The following is a 25,301-nucleotide window of genomic DNA, read 5'->3' as shown; positions in this document are numbered from 1 at the left end:
CCAAGTGGAAGAGGGAGCTTGTTGAATAGAGGGATCAGCCCATGGAAGGCAGGATTCTGTTTGTTTCTATTACAGCGGGCAATTACAAAGCAATGAGGAGTTAATTCCTTCACCTCCCTCCCCTTCCTCACGTCCCAAAGTGTGGCCCTCAGTCATTGACACCCATTTTAATGCGATACACTGCAAGCTGTCACCTTTGGATATCTGGAGGTACAGCAGAATGGTGTTAAAATGCTTATTCATGCAACTACAACATACCAATATACAGATACACCAAATTGGATGCCCAAAAGCATAAGAGAGAAACATTTTTACTAATAAGCATCATACAAGAGGCAGCTGTACCAATGTCTTCAGATCTGGGACCGGTATCGTGTAGAACGTGTTTCAAAAGTACATAACTTTTATTTGTAGAGTCATTAATCCTTCATATAACTTTATACATTACATTGATAGATACTTTATTCATCCCATGAGGTTAATTAAGTCATTTCATAGATTTTGCATCTTAGATTTTGTTGAGTGGCCTATTTCTGGCAAAATGTCTACAGTATAAATGGCATATAACGTGCCTCCCCAATATTTAGTGTCAAACTATAGAATTACTTGTTTTAAAAATGTGTTACACACACGTGTGTTACACACACATGCTAAATGGCAAGATCTATTTCAAATCCAGCTGCTTGCCACTGTCAAGTGAGGAGGACAGAGACAAAAATAATTTGAATTGGTTAGATGAAAATAGGAATATAAAACCAATAATGTCAATATTGCAGCCTCCCGTAGTTGATCCTAAGCAGGAGCCCATGAGGTTGTTGAAATAGTGGCCATTACAGAACAATGTTCGTGTATGACGTCACTTAAGCGGCTTGTATATCCAGTGACCCAGCAGCGCGGGAACGGCAGCAAGCAGCCCAGTGGCCCAACAGACCACTTCTATTCATTAACACAAAAGTGCTCCGAGGGGTGCTAATTGCGTTAGGCGTCTTTCTCCTTTCCTCAAGAGCCAGTGTGCATGCGTGTGTGTGGCGAAGGGTTTTTCAAGTTCCGTGGAGAGGAGAGGCCTGGCAAAGATGATCTGGGATGTTTGAGAAGTGGCGGTCGTGTGACGTGTATGGTGGTGCTGGTGGGCCAAACATGCAGGCGTCCTCTCTGTCACCTCTGCAGCTGCTGGCAACGTCTCCAACCCCCTAAACACACACACACACACACACACACACACATATATGCGCGGGATGTCACCGGCTCACTTCCCCTGGATCACTACAAACAACTTCGTCAATTTACATAATGTGGTCTTGCAGTGCCTCCCATTCTAGCTGTGTTGTCTCAGTATATCACAGCAACACACTTGTAGCACTGCATCATGTATTTGTCTTTTAGTGGTAGAAAGATTTACTCGCAAAAAACATTAACACAGTCCCAGCTTTTGTTCACAGCAACATGTAAAATCTTGGTGACACTCGCAAGCTTCTTTTAAGCATGTCTTACCTCCATTGTCCAGTACTTAGAATGCAATTTTGTGCGCTAATTCCAATGTTTTAAGAGATAAACGGATAGAGGTGTGTTGGTTGGCGGCACGGTGGATGACTGGTTAGCACATCTGCCTCACAGTTCTGAGGACCCTGGTTCAAATCCGGCCTTGACTGTGTGGAGTTTGCATGTTCTCCCCGTGCCTACATGGGTTTTCTCCGGGTCCTCCGGTTTCCTCCCAAATCCCCAAAAACATGCATGGTAGGTTGATTGACGTCTCTAAATTGCTTGTAGGTGTGAATGTGAGTGCGACTGGTTGTTTATGTGTGCCCTGCAATTGGCTGGCGACCAGTTCAGGGTCTACGCCGCCTCTCGCCCGAAGATAGCTGGGATAGGCTCCAGCACGGTCGTGACCCTAGTGAGGATAAGTGGTACGGAAGATGAATGAATACATGACAGGTGTGTTGGTATTGATTATTTAACAGTACTTTTTTAGAGCCTGAAAACAAATATTTGATCACTGGTCTCAAAATCTTTGAATTTTTGATTGCAGCACAGTTCCCATCATGATTTTGATCAATATCTTTTAGTAATATCTTGTTTCCAGTGTTTCTCAGAGGGAGTCCTCTGCACTGGGAGCTGTGATGGGCCGTGATCCTTGTCCTGCCTCTTGGGGGCCCCGGTCGCCGTATGTGCAGGCTCTCACGTCACAGCTGCACCGGGAGCTCCATCCTGGTGGGTGTGGCCTATGGTGCAGTCCTGGTGCAGACTGCTCCCTGAGACGAGATGGTTTCCTCACCATGATGTTCTGTACTCAGCCTCAGGTTATTAGGTCATTACTTGGGATACACGATAATTGTTTTTTGCCACCAATTACTTGCTGCTTCTCCAAGCCGATACTGATAACTGACATCGTTTTTTTATTTTTTTTTTATACCAAGAGTCTTCAAACATTTCCTGGCCTAGGACCCCCAAACTGGTGGAAAGCAGGAGCGGGGAGTACCTACTTATGTATATTGTATATAATTGTTTTATACTGTATCAAATTGGTTGTAAAATAGAATACATTTTTATTCATATAAAATATAATTAAAAATATACTATTATACCATTATTTATTATCACATATATGTATTCAACTTATGTAATATAATAAGAAGAATACAAGAATGCCTTTATTGTCACAATAATAAACTGTTCCGATGAGATTGAGATGTGATGTACAACCCCAATTCCAAAGAAGTTGGAAAGTTGTGTTAAACATAAATAAAAACAGAATACAATGATTTGCAAATCATGTTCAACCTATATTTACTTGAATACACTACAAAGACAAGATATTTAATCTTCAAACTGATAAATTGATTGTTTTTAGCAAATAATCATTAACTTTGAATTTTATGGCTGCAACACGTTCCAAAAAAGCTGCGACGGGGTCATGTTTACCACTGTGTTATCACCTTTTCTTTTAACAACATTCAATAAACATTTGGGAACTGAGGACACTAATTGTTGAAGCTTTGTAGGTGGAGTTTGTTCCCATTCTTGCTTGATGTACAGCTTCAGCTGTTCAAAAGTCCGGGGTCTCCGTTGTCGTATTTTACGCTTCATAATGCGCCACACATTTTCAATGGGAGCCAGGTCTTGACTGGAGGCAGGCCAGTCTAGTACCCGCACTCTTTTACTACGAAGCCACGCTGTTGTAACACGTGCAGAATGTGGTTTGGCATTGTCTTGCTGAAATAAGCAGGGGTGTCCATGAAAAAGACATTCTTTGAATAGCAGCATATGTTTCTCCAAAACCTGTATGTACCTTTTAGCATTAATGGTGCCTTCACAGATGTGTAAGTTACCCATGCCATTGGCACTAACACAGCCCCACACCATCACAGATGCTGGCTTTTGAACTCTGCGTCCATAACAGTCTGGATGGTTATTTTCCTCTTTGGCCCGGAGGACATGACGTCCACAATTTCCAAGAACCATTTGAAATGTGGACTCGTCGGACCACAGAACACTTTTCCACTTAGCATCAGTCCATCTTAGATGAGCTCGAGCCCAGAGAAGCCGGCGGTGTTTCTGGCTGTTGTTTTTTGCATTGTAGAGTTTCAAGTTGCACTTACGGATGTTGCGCCGAACTGTATTTACTGACATTGGTCTTCTGAAGTGTTCCTGAGCCCACGTGGTGCTATCGTTTACACATTGTCGGTTTTTGATGCAGTGCCGCCTGAGGGATCGAAGGTCACGGGCATTCAATGTTGGTTTTCGGCCTTGCCGCTTTCATGCAGTGATTTCTCCAGATTCTCTGAACCTTTTGATGATGATATGGACCGTAGATGATGAAATCCCTAAATTACTTGCAATTGTACGTTGAGGAACATTGTCCTTAAACTGTTCGACTATTTTCTCACGCACTTGTTCACAAAGAGGTGAAAATCGCCCCATCTTTGCTTGTGAATGACTGAGCAATTCAGGGAAGCTCCTTTTATACCCAATCATGGCACCCGCCTGTTCCCAATTGGCTGTTCACCTGTGGGATGTTCAAAACAGGTGTTTGATGAGCATTCCTCAACTTTCTCAGTCTTTTTTTCCTACCTGTCCTAGCTTTTTTGGAACGTGTTAATGATTATTTGCTAAAAACAATAGTTTATCAGTTTGTACATTAAATATCTTATCTTTTTAGTGTATTCAATTAAATATTGGTTGAACATGATTTGTAAGTCATTGTATTCTGTTTTTATTTATGTTTAACACAACATCCCAACTTCATTGGAATTGGGGTTGTATAAATGTAATCTATGGTGCAATCAAAACAATTATGTCTTTAGGTTAAAAGACATACATCTTTCATAAGGTTAATAGGTTAGTTAAAAAGTTATATCCATATTTTCTAATGAAAATGTAATGTGAGTAACAATTGGGAGACATCTTTTCTTTAAGGATCGTTTGTAATGTAAGAGCATCTTTCCGTGCATAAAGGATCTTTGACGTATTCCTCCCACTGCGACAACCGTGCTTCTGCATGCGGCCAAACTGCCCCCGTTCCCGCCTCTGTCGGCTTGGGCTGCCAAGCTAGTCCGCTGCTTCGTAGGCCGCCGGGTGTTGCCGAGAGCTGCTCTCCGAAGGACGCGAGCATCATGGTTACGAACTCAATGGCGATCATATGCTAATTTACTGTGGATATTGACTATTTTTGGTGTTGTAGGTGAAGAATTTTGGTGACAATATCCATGACTGTCCCGAGCCTAGTCCGCTGCTTCGTAGGCCGCCGGGTGTTGCCGAGAGCTGCTCTCCGAAGGACGCGAGCATCATGGTTATGAACTCAATGGCGATCATATGCTAATTTACTGTGGATATTGACTATTTTTGGTGTTGTAGGTGAAGAATTTTGGTGACAATATCCATGACTGTCCCAAGCCAACGCAAACAGCAGCTGCCTGGCAAGTGAATGATGCGGCCCTTGTTATTGGATCAGTTTTTTTCGTTATCGGACCGATGAGCGTGACGTCATTGATAGTGTGATAGTCATCGGCATGATACGGTATCATTTTTAACCTGTATATGTGTGCGACTTTGTGGGCCTGTGGACAAGTGGCGGGTGGGCATGATTTTATTTTTAAATTTCTGTAAAGCACTTTGTTTTTTTTTGTTTTTTTTTAAATATGAAAAGCGCTTACAGGTGAAGATTGGTTGATTTTTTACATATTTAATTTTTTAGTCAATGTGCATGCTCAGTCTAAACGTGCGCTTGTATTGTAGCCAATCAGCAATGGGGGAAAATATGCTTGTAAGCGTTTGGATATTGAAAAAACCTTAATCTGGATGGACAAACTACTGATTTGCATGCTATTTTTTTAGCATTTCAAGGCTAGTTTTGATGTACTGTTGTCATCTTTAGATGGAAACCTTTAAAAATGCAAATAAAATAAAAACGTTTTTACTTGGGATTTGCCATGTACAAATACCCTTAGTCGCAGCAAAACATGAGGATCAGAATGCCACTCATCATGTCAGCTCAAGTGATCAATATCCCCTCCAGTCACACAGATTACAAGCACCAGATATTACAGTTAGTTATCCTAATAGCATAGTTGCACAAGTAATATTTGAAAGTTTTCGCAACGCATGAAAAAACAATAAAAAAATCAATCATTTGTACAGTAGTTTTTTATTGATATTGTCACTGTAAGTTAAAATGATTTGGGCAGTTATGTGGTTAATGAAATTTGGGTGTCAAGAACTGCAAACAGTTTTTCTCCCCTCATAGCCCACAGGCATTGACTGTAACCTCAAAAAGTGAAATGATTTGACCCGCACCTTAATCTAGATCTGCATCATAATTTAATGGGTTCCTCCTTGGCCCATGTGACACCCAACAAACGGCCATCAAAGCATAGCCTTGTGAGATTAGTGCTTGGTGGAGGTAATAATTCACATGACTACTTCAGGTATATTCATCTTCGGTTATGTTACTGAACGTGGGTATTTTTCATCAGTTAGTACTATTACTATACTACTACTATTGACAATATCAGTGTGGTTGAATTTACGAAAATCTATGGCTACTGGACAAGCTGATATTCACTGACCCAATTACAAGGCCTTGGTTTTTCTTTAAATGAACTACTCAAAGTAGTTTTAATCTGTTTTGTATGGGGTGAGTGAGTTAATTTGTTACTGGAGTTTGATAATCTATTCATTTTAGTGAGTGACACAAAGTTCATAGTTTTTTTCAGTGTTAATTATGTAGTCATTACATCCAGAAATGCATGCAGCCACTTTTTTTAATCTAGAGGAGGTGATCTGAAAGTTGCACTGTATTCACATTTTTAAAGGTCAGAGGACAAAGATTTTAAAATGTTTCTTTATAACCCTAGAACCCCTTTACAAACCACATCTGCCATTTCAAAGTGATTATATGGCAGATATACAGCAGTTAAATAGATAAATATGATGCAGAATGTGCTTTCTGCTTTTTGCATCCCGCGCCTTCCGGTCTTCGTCTCTATCCGGCGCTGTGATGGCACACAAGCCAAACATCCTGTTCATTCGGCGTTGTGCTATTGTTCCATGCTGTTGTTCCCGTCCTTGTATATTTGTTGTCGTATGATTTAACGATGTCACGATGGTTTATTGTGTGACATTTGGTTGTACAAATGGTTCAGGCAGCAGCAAGTTTTTTTTTTTTTTGGGCTTTCCAAGTGAAGAAGGAACACGTGACTAGTTGATAGTGAAAGTCACTCGACAGGGGAAGAAACATGCTCAGCTATGGATGTCTAGAAAGCATTCCGACCTCTGCCGATCACTTCGAATCAGTGTGTTTTGAGAAATCATTGGATACACGCGTGTAGTTGGACAGAGGCTGAAACCAGCTGCGGCGCCAACTATTTTTCCTACGGCCATCGGGACCTCCACCTTCAGCAAGAGAACTAAATCTCGCAGCAGCGAAGTGGCGCAGACAAGAGGTCAGCATTTCCTTGTATATACCTACGACTCTGTTATGGTTACTATGCACTGGGGAGTAGGAAAAAAAGACCCACACAGTACTTTTCAGTACTGTCGTCTGTACTTTTGCCTATATGACAAGCCAACAGACACACGGCAAATACCTTCTGTGCGGTATGATATAACGCTACTCGAGCGAGGGGCACACAATATATAGGAATACTGCATCCTGTATTCCTGTTTGTCATCATGTTTGGACATTGGTGTGTTCGTATGCCTGACAAAACGTGACCAACAATAGAAAGATCTCTTCTCTGGCATAGTTCTCTGGCTCTCCTTGGCAAGCAAAGTGTCGTTGGCACCTCAGCGGCTCTCCACCTTGTTTTTAATTGCCTCCGAGTTAATTAGCCCAGTAAGTGTGAAACAATGTTGTCAGACTGTACTGTCGTGCTTTCCACTCTGGCCCGCCTGCTGGCAGTGGAGGCATCCTAGGTGGTGCGATGGTGCATCCAAAACACAAGGGTCATTATGACTTTATGCTCTTACTTGTCGGCCTGGCAGAGCTTCTCTTTGCAGGATCTTTGGATTAATTTGTTTATCAGCTGCAACAATGTTACGACTACTAGTCAGCCTACATGTAGCTGCTGTTCAAATGACAACCATGTAAGTCGACTTTAACATCCATCCATTTTCTTCCGCTCCTCCGAGGTCGGGTCGCGGGGGCAGTAGCTTTAGATGGAAGCCCAGACTTTCTTCTCCCCAGCTACTTCATCCAGCTCTTCTGGGGGAATCCCGAGGCGTTCCCAGGCCAGCTGGAAAATATTTTTAGAAGCGATTATTTTATTATGCCATTAATTAATTAACCATTTAAAAATACATTTTGCATTGTTAAATGCAGTATGTGCATATCAGTTCCAGGTATTGTTTTAATTCGCTCAGGGTTGCTAACCACACGTTCTACAGTCGTATCAATCACTTACTGTGTGTGGCTTTAAAATGTGCGGCTTGGCCTGATGAGTGACGTGGACATCAGCGAATGACATTCTAAGGTTGGCAGGTTGTTAAATGGTTAGCCAGTCTGCGTATTGAGTGACTCGGTGTGAGTTGTGCCCATCAGAAGCTCCTGTATGAATGTGCTTGTGTTTGTTTTTATTACTGTTTGCTCAATAAAGCGACTGAAAGAGCACCAGCACGTGTCTATCCTTGACCACTTGCGGGGAGCGTTACAATATGTTCTAAGTAGTGACGATTGCTGGGCATTGTGGACCTGCTGTTGTGGTATATATTCCACTTTGTCTTCCTTAAGTGTGAAATGAGCCCAAATTTTTAACATTTTCTGTCTTTTATAGACTCTTACCCCCTGGCTCGCCAGCATCGCACCAACTTAATTATACAGAGTAGAGTGTGCAGCCGGCCGCAGAAACATTAGTCCATATGAAAAAAATCATCCCTGCGAAGCCTCGAGGCAGAGATTTTTGCTTTGACCTTTTTTTGTAATAAAATTATAAAAGGTCCAATATTTTGGCTATTTAGACCTCCATAATGTGACTCTCTTAACATGGACTTAGTATAAAAGTGTCAATTTCATTTGAAGAAAGAAAAAAACCACACCTTGGTTTTGTCATATGAGTGTCCAGAAAAGGCCCCTCTACTTCTGTCTGACCCAGTGTGGGTAGCTGCTTTGTCCAGTTTGGCTAAAACCGCCCCCTTTCTTCTGATTGGTTGCTTCAGTATAGCAGACCGACTTGTGAGACCACACGTGTTTATGTTGACAACGCTGACTCGGAAAGGGAAGGCGGAGATCTTCGCTAGTGACATGCGTAGATAAGCTTAAGAAATTCGAATGACCTGATTTCAGGCCTCTCTGCAGAAAAACGTCTGGAACTCGGGAATGCGTGGACGATTTTAATTCATAATTCACGTGTTTACTGAGGCACCACAGAGACAATATTACATCCCAAATACTAGAAAAAGTTGGTTTGGCAAAATATGTCCCCTTTACAGCTATTCGATTAATTGTTGCACACCTAATACATTTTATTTACAAATCGCTTTTCTAAAAAAAAAAAAAAAAAAAAAAAGTACTTAGATGCTTTATAATACACCCAAGCAACAAATTGAAAGTTAAAATCATGAATTAATATCACAACACAAGTTGCAATGTGACTATCAATGTTGTTCTCCGTACTGTAAATACTAGCTCATCCATCCATTTTATGAGCTGCTTCTCCTCACTAGGGTCGCGGGCGTGCTGGAGCCTATCCCAGCGATCATCAGGCAGGAGGCGGGGTACACCCAGAACTGGTTGCCAGCCAATCGCAGGGCACATACAAACAACCATTTGCATTCACATTCACACTTACGGGCAATTTAGAGTTGTCAATTAACCTACCACTCATGTTTTTGAGATGTGGGAGGAAACCGGAGTGCCCGGAGAAAACCCACGCAGGCACAGGGAGAACATGCAAACTCCGCACAGGCGGGGCCGGGATTGAACCCCCGCTCCTCAGAATTGTGAGGCAGACGCTCTAACCAGTCGTCCACCGTGCCGCCACACTAGCTCAATGACCAATTAAAACATTTTGGTACATTGTGTGAGAATCATCATTGGCTGCCAGGCATGTTCATGCTTTGTTGTTTTTGCCAATCTCAGTTGTGAATTGATAAACCAGTGTGTGGAACCGACTTGGCTTGGCACAATTCTGATTGCTTTTCTTTTGGCAAAAGCAGGTACTATTTTTAGTGCCAGCTGGGTTTCCAAACTTGCAGATTTAATAGCTTATGGGTAAACCTGTGCTGCATGCTTATTGTCCCAGCAGTTGGTTGTATCATTGTAGTGTTAGATGTCACTCTGCCTTAGGTCTGATGCCGCAGTATTATAGTCCACAGTCTCCACTTTGCCGTTGTGGTCTTTTTTTTTTTTTTTTTTGCTGCTCTCAGGCTCCTCATGAATACCTGCGAGGAGTCCTTCCTACTCCACCTCCTGTTGTTCTAGTTTTTGGCGGCTTGTTACAACCGATGCATTCAATACTGCGTGGTTTTCGCAGTTTCCCAATGTACTATTTTGGAGTGGGAAAACCGACCTCCTGGCAGGATGCATTGGAGTTGACCATACATCTCTAGTTTTAGAACAAAGAGTAAAACATTTGTTATAGATGCGTTAGCCAGTATGTTTGCTTTGTTTCTCTGACATATTGTCTCTATCCTCCGCTGTTCTGTGTTTGATGGCGGTGCTTTTATTAGCGGTGTGGCCTTTCGGCTGAGGCTGATCCTCCAAGGTCTCCCTCTCCTCCCCGCTCGCCCGTCTCTCTGTGCCACTTGCATGGGCGCCATAGATCATGGCTGTCGCAAGAATGTGTAGCTGCTTGCACTGCTCTGTTAGTCTCATCACTCATTCCCGCGCTCGTCAGCCGGGCTGCTGATCTCACCCAGACCCCTCTGTCCCTCCCCACATACTCCTTCCACTCGCTCGCTTTCTCACACACACATTTTTTTAATTAGGCAAAAAAAAAAAATCAAATACATGAATATTCATAAGAAAGCAGCATTAACATGCACAATTATGCAAATCAGCATGCAATTAAGCCTTGTGTCTCCAGAGAGCCTCGATAGCATTAGTGCACAAGACTGGGAGAAAAGGATGATGGGGTATTTTGAGAAGTTTTCAGCTTCACCAGCCTTTTGGCTCAGTGTTTTCTTCCTGTGTGTTTCACATGGCTTCTCGTTTTTTTGCTCTTGCGTTTTGTTTTGGGTTGAGTCCATTTTGGGCTGTGTCCATCTCACTTAAAGTAATATAATTTGCTAGATTGCATTTGGGAATGTTTACTTTTTCTCATTTCCAGTGACTGTAATGAACGCTAATGACTATATTAAGCTTTTCCTGTCTTTTATTTATTTTATTTTTTTTTACATTACGTTCCATCTTAAAAGCAACAGCAGCTTATTTGGTCGTTAGTGATTCTCTCATGGTTTCCGTGTGTGCCCACTGTGGCCACTTAAGGACCTAAAATGTTGAGTAGAACATGATGGCACAATCCCTTAATTTTATTATAACCTCAGTGACTCATTCATTAATAAAATGTTCAGGCTTTGTTTGCTTTTCTCTGGCGCATGTTCATTTACTGGTCTAAACAAAATGTCCCCCCCTTTTTTTTTTTTTTCAAGCACTAGATGAGCGCAGCAGCTCTGGTTCCTGGGGTTCGGCGGAACAGAACAGCCCTTCTTTCAGCCAGGGACGGGTAAGATCTTAATAGAATTTTGTAATATTGTCACATGCACATTTTTGTAAATCACTCCTATTGCCAATCTCACACACACTCCTCCAGAAGAGGTGGTGGAGTGTGTTTTCAAGCCACGCGCCGCATTTGTCAAGTTGTGCTTCTACTTTGTACCTAATAACCTTGGCTCAGAATCCTGGTTGGCAAGCCATCTAGTAGCCCAAAACCTCTGTGGAAGCCCACCGGTAATTCCTGCCTCACATCCGCCGTTAACTGCCTTGGCACAACTCTGTAGCAATAAAGAACAAGGGTTGAAGTACATCCAGCATTGCTTTGACTAGCATGCGTCGATAATTAAGAAGGTCCCTCCGAATCTGATGCAGATTTGTCTGGCGTTCGTCCTGTGAGTTAAGCAGAGAGGGGAGGGTAACCGTGAAGCCCAGTAGGTGTGCCAACACGATGGGGATGACCCAGAAGAGTGCTTGTCATGCCTGTTGAGCCTAAATGTTCTAATCTTCCTCCTGTGTGTCCCTGCAGGGCTATGGAGAAGGATCCCACTACAGTGAACATGAAGGCTTGGCCTCTCCTTTCATAAGTTCGGGGATTGCAGGTATGATCTTCAATGTGTGTAGTCTTGCCTTGACGATTACCATTTTACTGTATGTATATACATTTTTAAAAAGTTGGGATGTTGCTTAAATGAAATTTTTTTAAAAAAAAGAATACAATGATTTGCATCTTTTTCAACCTATAATAAATTGAATACATTACAAAGACAATATATTTAATATTCACACTATATTATTGACATATTGACAACATTTTATTTTTTTTTGCAAATATTCACTCATTGTGAAGTTGATGCCTGCAGCACGTTCCAAAAAAGCTGGAACAGGGGCATGTTTACCACAGTGTTACATCACCTTTCCTTTTAACAACACTCAATAAGCATTTGGGAACTGAGGACACTAATTAGTGATGCTTTGCAGGTGGAATTCTTTCCCATTATTGCTTGATGTACAACTTAATTTGCTCAACAGTCTGGGGTCTGTGTTGTCATACTTTGAGCTTCATAAGGTGCCACACATTTTCAATGGGTGACAGGTCTGGACTGTTGGCAGGTCAGTCTAAAACGAGCACGCTTTGACAACAAAACCACGTTGTTGTAACGCATGCAAAATGTGGCTTGGCAATGTCTTGCAGGGATGTCCCTGGAAAAGACGTTGCTTGGATGACATTATATGTTGCTCCAATTCTGCATGTAACTTTCAGCATTAGTGGTGCTTTCTCATATGTGCAAGTTACCCATGCCATCACAGATGTTGTCTTTTTAACTGCGCTGTTGTGTGCTGTTTTTCCCAAAACAATTTGAAGTGTGGACTTCTTAGACCACAGCATACTTTTCCACTTTGCAGCAGTCCATCCCAGATGAGTTCAACCCTACAGAAGCCAGCAGTGTTTCTGAGTTGTTGTTGATATATGGCTTTCACTTTGCATGGTAGAGTTTTAACTTGCATATGTAGATATAGCGACGAAACTATGTTAACTGACAATGGTTTTCTGAAGTTTTCCTGAGTCCACGTAGCATTATCCTTACACAATGATGGTTTTTAATGCAGTGCCGCCTTAAGAATCAAAGGTCACGGGTATTCAATGTGGGTTTTCGGCCTTGCCACTTACAGATATTTCTCCAAATTATCTGACTCTTTTGATGATGATATGGACCGTACATGACGAAATCCCTAAATTCCTTGCAATTGTACATTGAGAAGCGTTCTTCTTAAACTGTTGGACTATTTGCTCATATAGTTGTTCACAAAGTGGTGAACCTCACCGCATCCTTGCTTGTGAACAATTGAGCCTTTCGAGGATGGTCCTTTTATACCCAATCATGTCAGTCACTTATTTCCAATTAACCTTTTCACCTGTGTTTTCAGGTGTGGTTTGAGCATTCCTCAACTTTTCCTTTCTTTTGTGGCACCTGTCCCAGCTTTTTTGTAACGTGTTGCAGGCATCAAATCCAAAAGGAGAAAATATTTGCAAAAACATTTTCATAAACATTTTGTAAATGTCTTTGTAGTATATTCAATTGAATGTAGGTTAAAGGATTTGCAAATCATTGTATTCTGTTTTTACACAACATCCCAACTTAATTGGAATTAGGATTTGTATTTTGTTCAGTATGTATGTATTTTAATTCATAAAATGTATAGCCATCCATTTTCTGAGCCGCTTATCCTCACAAGGGTTGCGGGCGTTCTGGAGCCTATCCCAGCTATCATCTGGCAGGAGGCGGGGTACACCCTGAACTGGTTGCCAGCCAATCGCAGGGCACACATAAACAAACAACCAGTCGCACTCACATTCACACCTAGGGGCAATTTAGAGTCGTCAATTAACCTACCATGCATGTTTTTCGGATGTGGGAGGAAACTAGAGTGCCCGGAGAAAACCCACGCAGGCACGGGGAGAACATGCAAACTCCACACAGGTGAGACCGGGGATTGAACCCCGGTCCTCAGAACTGTGAGGCAGACGCTCTAAGCAGTCTTCCACCGTGCCGCCTATAAAATGTATATACTGTTAGGAATTTTTAGTTCTGACCATATTTTATTTTATTTTATTTTTTGTTTTTGTTTTACTCTTTGTTGTGAATGTGCGTATGTACGTTCATTGGTTGAGTGTCAGGGCAGTGAAGCAGAAAGCTTCCCTAGGGTTTTATCTGGCAGGCAGCTTTACGCAACTGAGTGTACTAAAAGACGAGGAAGGGCATCTCTGGACTTTTTGTACTTTTCAGAAACCCTCTTTTTCGTTTGTTTGAGCGCAAGTCCTTGTCCCTGGCCTTTGTTTTGTACAAACGCATTGACGTATCAATTGATCTTTCAGGTAAAAACGAGCGGCCATCGTACTCTCCCTTTGCAAACCAGGTAAGTTGCTCCTCTTAAAGCTGCATTTCCACCTAAAGCTACATTTCACTTTGATTTTGTGTGAAGGCGTGATAGTAACAGCGGCGTCAGCAACTTTAATCACCCTAGCAGCACGGCAGAACACAACCTGGGACATTAGTGTGTGCTTAAAAGAGAGAAAAATGCCTTTTTTCTGGTCTCTTAGTAGTTATTTTTTTTAATTTATTATTATTATTTTTTTAAATATATTTATCTGTCAATCAGGCAGTGAAAAGTAATGTTTTGAGCTCCACCCTAAACCATCGTACAGAATATACTACTTTCACCTGTACCTTTTGAGTGGTCAGTTTTCAGCTAGTATCTTAAGAAACTAAAAACCATACCAAATCCGTCAGGAGGTGGCACGCCAATAAAATAATGGCAGAGAACAGGGGTTTCCTGTATTTACTTCTCAACATGTGTCTGCTGGCTTGAGTTAGGAGACTCATTTTATTCCAAAGGATACTGAGGGCAGTAAGAAAACGATCTGGAGATTATCGTATTTAATACTGCATCGCCCCATGATGGGACAGTGAAAAGGCTATGTTGACGTTAGCTTGCCCATTTATTTTAGTTATTTCTAGCCGGGTGTCCTCAAACGTAATTATGCAGAGATAATGATGCAACCAACAGTGGCTTACCACTCATATGATATTAGATCAGAACACGATTTAGGTACTAGAATTAATACCTGGTGCTACCTGCTTTGGGTAATGGACAAACATCTGTAGCAAGTAGTGTGGTGCCATGTAGTAAAAAAGGGGCATTCGTGTACTGGACTAAACTGAAACATGTACTACGTGGTGAATACAAGGCTTTACATGGCATCACATGATCATACATTTTATGTTCATGCTGCACTCTTACAGTATCTCTTCAGTAAACCCCCCCCAACTCTCTTCACAGCCTGGTTTCCTTCCAAGTGAAATTGCAATGCCCAGCCCAGATGCCATGTCTCCCTCTGGGCTGAAGTCAGGATCCCAGTTTTACCAATCCTACCCGAACAATCCGCGGAGGAGGCCGCCTGATGGGGGCTTGGGTAAGATAAGTATACACTAACTGATCACAGAATAAAAATCTAAATTGTACTGTAATTGTACCCCCCCCCAGCAAAACCACCGAACAAAAAAACATAAATCACAATGCCATGCACCAATAAATGCCAACAACATTTGCAGCATTTTTTCCTCTGACAGTCACATGCACAAAAACTGGCACACACCACAATGCTGCATTGTGTTCTGTTACAACTGTACCAGGCCCTTGAAGTTAACGTATTTTTGCTGATATGGGCACTTGCATATTGTCTCACTTTTACCTTTTCTTTGTTTCCTCCATCTACATACATGTAGACTCCCAGCCAAAGAAGATTCGGAAACCCCCTGGCCTTCCTTCCTCGGTGAGACCTTTCTTCTTCTCACTGTTTTGACTCTCTCTACACACAAACACACACATCTACAAACGCACATCTCGCTCGCTCTCTCTCTCCTCCCCTCCCTCCCTCCACACTCACTGACACATGCGCTGCTTTATCCTCTCCGCTTGAGCAGTTCTGTGACAGACTGGGTAAAGACCCACAGTGAGCTGACATCAACATTTATCAAGCTCAACTTCTACCGTGTGTGTGTTTGAGTCTTCCCTACATTCACCATTCTTGCACCTCTCATGAAAATCTCATTTCTAAGATGTTAATTAAATTGTTACTTTCACTCTTTGCCGTTAGACTCTGATATTGGGTCCGGCCGGACAAAGGGTCACTGTACCAAGTTTTGTCAGCGCGCCCAGAATTTTCGGCAGCTGATGGCACTTGTGTGTGACGTGGCACATATATTTGGAAATGCAAGTCACACGTTACATGTTTGACTATACACTCAGCGAATCGGCAGTTGCGCACATCACTCCTCTTTTTATAGACTGTTGAGTTTAGTCTTGTGTACTAATTACCATCCTGCCTTGGCGCACTGCTTCAACTACTGTAGTTCATTTTCCGCACCGCAGGATTGCTACTTTTTAATTGTCTCTAATCACGTGTTGTTTCACTGTGCCCAACCTAGCAAATGTATTCCTTTAGTAGAGAACTGATTAATTGATGTTTTGTTTTTTTGTGAATTGTTTGATTTATTTTATTAACTGTTTGAATGGTGACCGTGAGTGGCTTGAAAAGAACCATTAAATAGTCAATTGTTTTTATTGTTATGAGTTCATCTAACATCTTGTGGTATTTTTCAGTATTATCTGTTATATTTTGTGGTGACATTCCTGCACGGCCCACTTGAATAACGCACTGAAAATTACGTAGTGGAAATGAACACCGGAAATTATGCATTTTACCTAGCAGTGGTGGAGCGCAGCCCCTTGTCACAATTTTTCTAAAAATATATATATTTTTTTGAGCAGAAAATAATCATACAAAAATTACTGTGTAATTTTTTTTATAAACATGAGAAGCCAAAATTGAAATCATGGTTAAATTTCGATTTATCGCCCAGCCCTAATAGAAAACTCATGAGATCCATACTTCAAGGTATTTTTAATTTTCTTAGTTTATGAAACTAATGCCCCTTACTATGCCTTTCACACCACAATATTAAACATACTGGTACCACTCTGACAGTGACAATCACAATTTATCCTGATAGTCCTAGTTAAGGTTTTGATCCAGATTGGATATTCTGAGCCTGTTCAGGTGCACCTAATATTGTGGTGCTGGCTACATTTTGTTGTGAGGTTACATGAGAATTGGCTTGCTTGTATTTTGTCAGGGCTAAGAGCAAACTGATTTTTCTGGTCGGCCAGGTCACAAATTGCATAGCCATGGATGCATAATGTGGCACGAGTTTAAATCTAGCGTAAACAGTCAGGAGTTTCTCTTCTTGTTGCTGTGAGATGAAGTTAGTACAGCCTACTACATTGATTAGGAAGGAGTGCATTACATGGATTAATGGCAATTTTGTCACACCACAGTGTATCAAGTTTTGTGTCCCCAGTGACCCCCCCCCCCCAGGTCTTCCACCTGTGGGTGCTGGCGGTTTGAAGTGGCTGCTGAAACCACAGCATGTACACACTTCTCCTCTGCGTCTGTATCACGCACAGAGCGTGTGTGAACATGACCCCCCCCCCCCCCCCCCGTACCCCACCCCAACCCCCATTTTTCACTGTCTGAACCTCAGTCATTCTCCTGCGTTGTGAATGATTACCGTGTGGTTTGAGTGCAAATGATCAGATGTCTGTGTGTGAATCCCCTCCCCCCACCTCAGTCAGCCCCGTGCCTATGGCTCAGCACATGATGGCCTGGGTGGGCCTTCCCCCTGCGAGTGACCCAGTTGTGAGGCACGATGCTTGCGAGGCCTCTTAGCCCCCGTGTCTGAGCCCAGATTAATGACTGCCGATGATGATCCTGTGGTCCCACATTCCCTCCATGCCTGCCTCGCGTGGACACCCTATACTAACTCCTTTTGTACTTATATTTAGCAAATTAGGAAACATTGTCCATGTAAAGACCATTCATGCTTCACCCGAGCTCCCTTACTTCCTAGAAGCAAAGTAAAGCAACTTATCCCCTGTTGTCCATTAAACTAACCACCATTGCCCTGTGGTGGAAGAATAAAGCACTTTGAGTTTAGTTGGACGTTAATCTGAATCCACTCCCACCGGTTTTTTCCTAGCAGAAACCCCTTTGTGCGGTCATAACCTGAATTACATTAAAACCCTATTAATTTAGGGTTTTAGTTTAGAAATCCCTTTTCTTCCCAAAAATACAATTACGCCGCATGGCACCAGTCATTGTGTAGTTCCGTTGCCATCTAGAGCAACAGGATTCACGTGACATTGTTCCCCATGAAAGAGCAACTCAAAGCCCATTGTTAAATGAAGCCATCCCAGTCATGTTTTTCCCCTGAATTAACAGCGATCATGTTAAATCCCCCGTTTCCTTCACACTCCCCTGGCCATATCAAGCTTTATTTAAGTAATTTAGATTACCTTATACCGGCCCCCTCCCTCAACACCCCTTATCTATCTACCCATTTCATAAATCATCAGGACCCTCATTTTTTTTCTTTTCCCTCAATCGCCCCTCTCGCTCCTTTACCCCCCCCCCCCCCCCCACCCATTGCAGTCTCTCTCTTTCTGACTGGATCCCAGCCCCCATCGCTCTCCCTCCCTCCCCTCACTCCTTCTCCTCAGCCCAGCTGCCTGTGGAGTTGGATGTGGTCCAGGAACAGGCAGATGGCTCTGTAATTAGAAGTGCATCTCTCCATTCCCTTTCCACTTCTCCCTGTTAAATCAAATTACAGAAAAAAAAATCCCTTCTCTGGATTAGCATTCTTTGGTGCATAGCCCCCATTCTTCTTCTCTTCCTGTATTCTGCCATTTGCAACACAAGCGAGGGGGGGGGGACTCAGAGGTCGCTGATGATTCTCAGAAAATGGGGGCTCCTCATGTCTGTCTTCAATCTGTGGAACTGGAGTGCTTAGAAGCTCAGCACGCAGTTTTGTAAGGAACTGTGGTTGTGTGCCATCACAGTTGTCAGTTGTGATCCCCCTGGAAGTCAACCCTTACAGAAGTGTTGGTGCTTCTTCCAGAGAATGGCAGGCGTGTGTATGCTCCAGTCTGTGTCTTGGCTCTTTTTTGCATGGTATGTGTGTGTGTTACTGGGGAGGGGCTGCTGGCCAGCCTGTGTGATGTCACCAGGGTCCTGGGAGCAAGAGGAAGCGCTCGCTGAGTACCGGGATCCGAGCCTTAGCCGTGCCCAAGCATGCCATGGCCGCTGTGCTTCCTCTACAAGAGAGGAACCTACATGCAGACTCCCTTTCGCCATCTTGTGGCCCCCTTGAAGCTAGCATTAGTGTGCAGACTCAAAATAATAAAGTTGAGCCTCACACTTACTTCTTTCTGTGCTTGTTTAGGTGTATGCTTCCACCTCTGGTGACGAATATGCCAGAGACAATGGAGGTTATCCTGGCGGTAAGCCCGGCACTGTCTACCCGGGCTCTTTCTACATGCAAGGTAGTATCTCACTTTATGTCACTTTTGATGATTTCATATTAGGGATGGGTACCGAGCCCCGGTATTAAACTGGCCCCGGGGCTTAATTATCAACACCTGAGTATTGAAAAGGTATACCTTTCATGGTATTGTTAACTGTATTGAAGAAATTACTCAAATACATTTTTGATTTTGGCTATATGAACGTAATTTTGTACCTTTTACCTCTCCGATCTAGTTTCTAACTTGCAATAAAATTAAGATATTTGTCTAAGAAGCATTTTCATAATAATTGGAGGCGAGCCATCTTGCCCCATTCTAACGGTGTGCACTCCAGGTATGGCTAGCTCCTTCCCATGCCCGTGTAGTGCTATGCGATCATATTACAATATGATTCGTAGTAATATATAATAATCTATCGTGACATATAACCCTATTATTATAAGATAATATTAGATATAAACATTTCAGAAAAGCACAATCATTAAGCAAAACATAACAATAAAGACAATAATGAGATGGTCCTTGTTCAATCATCAGTCATATATATATTTCGCACATTCTGCCAGGGTATGTAAACTTGGAGCACAACTGTACACATCAGCAGTCATACATATTTGTTTAGTTATGCGTTACTTGACAATAATAAATGCCAAAAGGTTTTTGGATTTGAGTGCAGTATGGATTACGAACAGATGTACATACAATGACTATGCTACTAATATATAGCACAATAAAACTATATGATCTTCCGGACCTTTGCTTTAAGACATTTTCTCAATTTGGAGCATTTTAAATTTGAGTTGAATACCCCTGGTTTATGTTTGACATTACAATAGTGATTTGTACATTTGTACAGTGATCTGTAAATTATTGTTTTTGTTTTGCATTTTTTTTTTTGCAGTTGGCAACAAGTTAATTTTTTTTTTTTTTTTTAAGTACTGATAAGAATACCGATAAAGTACCAAATCTGTAAGCAGTGTCGTTAAGAGTAGTAGTATTGTTAAAATCTTAATACCCATCCTTACCTAGTATACTGTATTTACTGTATTATTCCTGGATCACAAGGCTGAATTCTTGAGTGCTTCTCCGCAGAAGACCCTTGGTCATCCACCGGGTACTCCGCCATGCTGGGTAACTCCCCTCACATTGGACCACCAGGTTCCTTCTCATCACTCAACCCGCAAGACAGGATGGTGGGTAGACCTTCATTTCTTCAACATTATTTGCTGCGAATATTAACGGTTTGTTCTGACCCTTTCTGTCACACGCACAGTGCTTTTTTTGGGAGAGGGCTGTTTGTCCCATATGAGGGGGCCTAATATCCCTTTTCCTGCGTCTGTGCCAACAGAACTATCCACTGCATGGCAGCGAAGTCAACGGCTTCCACGCCGCCCCCACCACCTACAACCACACGCCCGCCATCAACGGAGATGCCATCATGGGTGAGAAACAAATTCATACAATGTTTAAAATGCATTGCTTCCTAACAGATCATCTGACTCACTTGTTTTTATGTCACAGCAGGCAACAGAGCCACCACAGTCCAAGTCGCCAGTTCTGGAGACGAAATCGGCAAGGCTCTCGCCTCAGTGAGTTTTTTTTTTTTTTTTACGTGTCACTGCTTTTGATGTAAAAAATACTTGCCCAGCTCCACTTTAATGCAATCGGTGGAACTCAACTTTGACTAATTGCTCTGAAAATCCTCTATTAAATAGTTGTTTTTCAAATTATTTTGTCACAGATTTATCCGTCGGACCACAACAGTAATAACTTCTCCTCAGCTCCATCTACTCCAGGGTCTCCTCAGGCTATTACAGGTAAAGTGTAGCTCTCCTTATGCGTACATTACAAAAAATTACATTGTACTTTGATTATCTTTAAGCCTGCGCGTAAGACATAATCTAAATGCATGTGTGTTGTGGGCACTGAAAATAATTATTTTAAATCAGAGCAAACGCTCATGTTCTTTATAGTAGATATGCCTCAGCAGCTCCCTCTGGTGTCACATTAAGAATGACCGCATATCACAGTCTCCATGTTTTTCTGTACAGGAGCTCAGTCTCAGTGGCAAAGACCAACCACACCCAGTTTTGAAGGGCAACCACATCCACTGGTATGCTACAGCATCTAAACTAGATGCTGTATATTAGTATATAGTATTTTTATGCATTGTTTACAAAAAATACTCTGGGCAGAGTTTCTCCAAACCACATTATAATCTCTGCATGTATTTCTATAGCGGAGTAAAATGGAGGACCGTTTGGAGGAGGCCATCCATGTGCTGCGGAACCATGCTGTGGGCCAGGGCCCCGGCTTAGATGGTGCCCACCCCGACATGCACAGCCTTCTGTCTGCAGTACACAACGGGGGCCTTGGATCCCTCTCTCCAGCTTTCCCCAATGCTAGCCTCGCTCTTAGCAACAGACATCCTGCTATGGTGAGCCATCCACTAGCTTTTCTCATTGATGAGTATCATAACATGCATGAAGGAAAATCCATAGATCGTTGTTTATCACATTCTTATTGATTCTTGTAAAAAGCTTTTCTTCAAGGAGAAGGCTAATATGCTACACAATGTTCTAAATAATTAAGGAAAGAAGAAAATACAGTAGGGTGACACGGTGGACAACTGGTTAGCACTAGGCTTTACATGATCAGGATTTTTGGGGCCGATCAGCAAGTTTAAAAAAAAAACGATAACCAATCACTGATCCGATCACAAGATGGAGCAATGTGTCTATTTACATTACTTGTTCATTTATTGTATATACTTGTGTACTGTATACTGAGTATCTTCAGGTATTCTCTAGCATTTTGTTTGTCTGAGACACCGCAAAATAGTCCCACAGAGATGTGTTTTTTCACCGACAAGACAAGTTACAGTACTACGCCACGAGACGCATGACAAGGCTAAAAATAAACTAGCTTTTGGATTCATACGCGACGGCGACGCGGAGTAAATGTCTTTTGCAGAGCCGATCGAAGACGTCATTGATCGGATCGGCGAATTATGACATGAAAGCCGATTGGCCGATCAGCATAAAATGTTAATTATCGGTCGATACTGATCAAACCGATCAGATCGTTGTAAATTCTAGTTAGCACATCTGCACAGTGCTCACAGTTCAGAGGGTCCCGGGTTAAAATTCAGCCTCTCCTGTCTGGAATTTGCATGTTCTCCCCATGCCTGCGCGGGTTTTTTCCAGGTACTCTGGTTTCCGCCCACATTCCAAAAACATGTATGGTAGATTAATTGAAAAGTCTAAATTGTCCGTGAGTGTGAATGGTTGTTTGTCTGTGCCCTACGATTGGCTGGCAATCAGTTCAGGTTGTCTTGCCAAAAGTCAGCTGAGATAGGTGCCAGTACACCTGCGATCCTAGTGAGGATAAGCGGAAAAGTGGATGGATGGATGGAAAAACAGTAGCGACCTAGTTGTTGTTGAACAAACACAAATAACGTATGCCACCTAGTGGATGGTTGTAAAACTGCAAGCAAATGGGACTTGTAGGTCTTCTATCTATCCTACATAATTTTCACTGATTAGTTTTTGTATGTCTATTAAGTGACAAATTTGGTCGTAGGGACAGATGTCTGGGTAACAATTTAAGAAAAACAATTGTTAGATTTGTATGCTAATTAAAACTGAAATTGGCATGCTCATTCCAAAATTGAAAGTTTTTTTTCTCCACAGCTTACCTTCCAGATAAGCAAAATTCCACTGATTAGGTGTAGCAAAACTTGCCAGCTGATTACGATTTAACTCATCTACAGCTATGTGGCAATTTGTTTGTGCAGTCACAATTGAGACACTGTGGTGAGAGGTGTGTGCAGCTCTCAATAGGTCAGTACTATCAATATCTGCAAAGAGAAAGCTAGCGTAGGAATTAAGAGGATTTGTGCTGGCTTTTTTCTTAACCTTGTAACCATGGGCATACCGTTGTAAGTTCTATTTTGTTTTATGCTGTTTTGTTTTAGTTTTCAAAGCTTGTAACTATTCAATCTTAGTGTTTTATTTACATGGGTATATATTTCCTTTGTTCCACTTTGTTCCAAAACTTGACATGATAGAGAAAAACTGAGATCAGTTTTGTATTCTGCACCCAAAAATCAGTTAAAAACAGCTGTCAAACCGAACTCAACAAAAAATGTGTTCCCCAGTGTAATGATAGGGTGATTTCTTTAAAAAAAAAAATAATCGCTTATCTATTTTTTATTTTATTTTTATTTTTTTTTACTTGAGATCGCAATCGACCTATTCGGCACCTTTGGTGTAGGAATTATAACCGTTTACGTATGGGCCTCCCACTTTTTTAAAAGGGCCGGCTAGCTGCAGGATAGCATCGTGTGTCCTCCGGTTAAGACAGGTTTCCGTGATAATCAAAACACCTCAGTCAAGAATAGTGGTGCGCGATATATACCTCCTTCGATATAATCGTGAAGGTTGCTTTAATTATGTGCAATTTTATATTATCGAGCATATCAACGTACTGCTTCTGGAACGGCACACAATAAACTAGTTTGCGCAGTGGTGTAACAATGTGTTGTAAAGCAGCACAAGAACGTATGCTCAGTTATCGCTGTTGTTTTTTCTTCGATAAATTAATTTACTTTAATTATGTGTTTGCATAGGTTAGTAATGATACATTATGGCACATTCCGACAAATTTGGTTTATGCTGCCTGCCGCTGAAGGAACTGAAGACAACTTGTGCAGTACAGTGGAAAAGTGGCTCCAAATGTAGATGTTTTGCAGCCTCACATTATTAAAGATAGCTATCCATCCATCTATCTGTCTAACAGGGAGGGAAACATGAGGAGGCCACTGGCCTTCCGCCCAGCAGCACACTTCTGCACGGTCATCACGCGTCCGGGTCCACGCCGTCAGTTGGCCAGCCAGAAGGCTTCTCCAGTAAGTTGGGCCCAGTCTTCACTCGCTTGCAAACGCATGACATCACACATGCGTAATCTTCTCCTCCGCAGCTCTTCCTGGCGGGATGACGCGCTCCACACACTCCTCCAGCAGTTCGGACATCAAAAGAGAAGACAAAGAGGATGATGAAAACTCGTCCAACGGAGACAAATCCGACGACGAAAAGAAGGATTCCAAAGCAGCACGCAGTCGAACAAGGTAGGTGGTTAGTTTTATTTTTATTTATTTTTCTTCACTATCTAAAAATTACAGGTGTCCGTCTCTCATAAAGGGCGTCAATAAGTCATTTGTTAATTCCTGTGTCACCCTGGTTGGCAATGTTAGCTGTTTAATGCTGTTGACATCCCCCCCTCCTCCCTTTATGTCACAATTTTCAGAAAGGAGGCGTTGACCCTCCAGATGCTCTCTAGCCTTTCAGACCCGAAAGATGAGTAAGTTTCTCAAGTAGAAAATCCCTTTCTTGTGCTTTGTTGGCTTCTCCCTCGCGTCCATGCAAAGCGCACTATCGTACAGCGACTGTATGTGATGTGTTTAGGTTCACACTGTGTGCTGAAATGAACTATTTTGGTCCCTGAGCTATTCAAATCTCAATGGATTAGAGATTATAAAAGGTGTTGTTTTTTTCTTAAAATGTGGAGTTAATTTGTAAAATATCAGATGCTCTATAACTGTCAAATTTGTCCAATGTGTGTTGATGTAATCTGCACTGCTTCACCGAGTGCATAATCTGGAGTTTGGTGCAAAATGTTATTGTTGCCAATATATTGCATTCTGTGGTTTGTTTCAATGTTTAGCGCCTTCACCGTGCCATCTCCTTCCAGTCAGGACAATGAAGACGATGAGGACCTCCCACCCGAGGTGAAGATGGAGCGTGAGCGGGAACGGAGAGTGGCCAACAACGCCCGTGAGCGCCTGCGAGTACGGGACATCAACGAGGCATTCAAGGAGCTCGGGAGGATGTGCCAACTGCATCTCAGCCACGACAAACCTCAGACCAAACTTCTTATCCTGCACCAAGCCGTCAACGTCATACTCAATTTAGAACAACAAGTCAGAGGTCAGTTTCCATAACACCTGTAAATGTATTTCTTTTTTTTTTTTTTTTTTTTTTTGCCTCCTAATGCATCTCCTTGTCTCTTTCGGTCAGAGCGTAACCTTAACCCTAAGGCAGCGTGTTTAAAGCGTCGCGAGGAGGAAAAGGTGTCCGGGGTGGTGGGTGAAGCGCCCATGCAGCTCTCAGGAGGCCACCCAAGTATTGGAGGAGATGGCCACAATCCAGTTGGTCACATGTAACACCAGGTA

General features: G+C 42.3%; 1 protein-coding gene and 1 long non-coding RNA gene across 7 annotated transcripts in view; one reads left to right on the top strand and one right to left on the bottom strand.

The window, feature by feature from the left end:
* tcf3b (transcription factor 3b) overlaps positions 1-25,301 on the top strand; it is a 38,882-nt gene that overhangs the window by 11,133 nt on the left and 2,448 nt on the right. For 3 of the 6 annotated variants that reach the window (XM_061683695.1, XM_061683689.1, XM_061683691.1), the window contains 17 exons: positions 11,083-11,156; positions 11,673-11,745; positions 14,022-14,062; positions 14,987-15,119; positions 15,433-15,479; positions 18,988-19,087; positions 20,162-20,262; positions 20,418-20,511; positions 20,591-20,658; positions 20,811-20,886; positions 21,121-21,182; positions 21,309-21,506; positions 23,870-23,978; positions 24,050-24,197; positions 24,377-24,430; positions 24,794-25,056; positions 25,147-25,298. In XM_061683695.1, coding sequence (XP_061539679.1) covers positions 11,083-11,156; positions 11,673-11,745; positions 14,022-14,062; positions 14,987-15,119; positions 15,433-15,479; positions 18,988-19,087; positions 20,162-20,262; positions 20,418-20,511; positions 20,591-20,658; positions 20,811-20,886; positions 21,121-21,182; positions 21,309-21,506; positions 23,870-23,978; positions 24,050-24,197; positions 24,377-24,430; positions 24,794-25,056; positions 25,147-25,292 — 1,787 coding nt within the window. In that variant the 3' untranslated portion in view covers positions 25,293-25,298. The remainder of the gene's footprint in view (positions 1-11,082; positions 11,157-11,672; positions 11,746-14,021; positions 14,063-14,986; positions 15,120-15,432; positions 15,480-18,987; positions 19,088-20,161; positions 20,263-20,417; positions 20,512-20,590; positions 20,659-20,810; positions 20,887-21,120; positions 21,183-21,308; positions 21,507-23,869; positions 23,979-24,049; positions 24,198-24,376; positions 24,431-24,793; positions 25,057-25,146; positions 25,299-25,301) is intronic. The other 3 variants (XM_061683694.1, XM_061683690.1, XM_061683693.1) reach the window with 3 other exon arrangements.
* Positions 766-15,488, bottom strand: LOC133406236 (uncharacterized). Its single transcript, XR_009769043.1, has 3 exons — positions 15,399-15,488; positions 7,465-7,730; positions 766-1,190 (listed from the first exon to the last, which is right to left on the bottom strand). It is a non-coding gene; the product is annotated as an uncharacterized LOC133406236 (long non-coding RNA).

Source organism: Phycodurus eques, chromosome 8 (genome assembly GCF_024500275.1).
Source record: "Phycodurus eques isolate BA_2022a chromosome 8, UOR_Pequ_1.1, whole genome shotgun sequence".
NCBI lineage: Eukaryota > Metazoa > Chordata > Actinopteri > Syngnathiformes > Syngnathidae > Phycodurus > Phycodurus eques.
The sequence above is the reverse complement of the archived record's forward strand: the minus strand, read 5'-3'. Positions and strand labels throughout refer to the sequence as shown.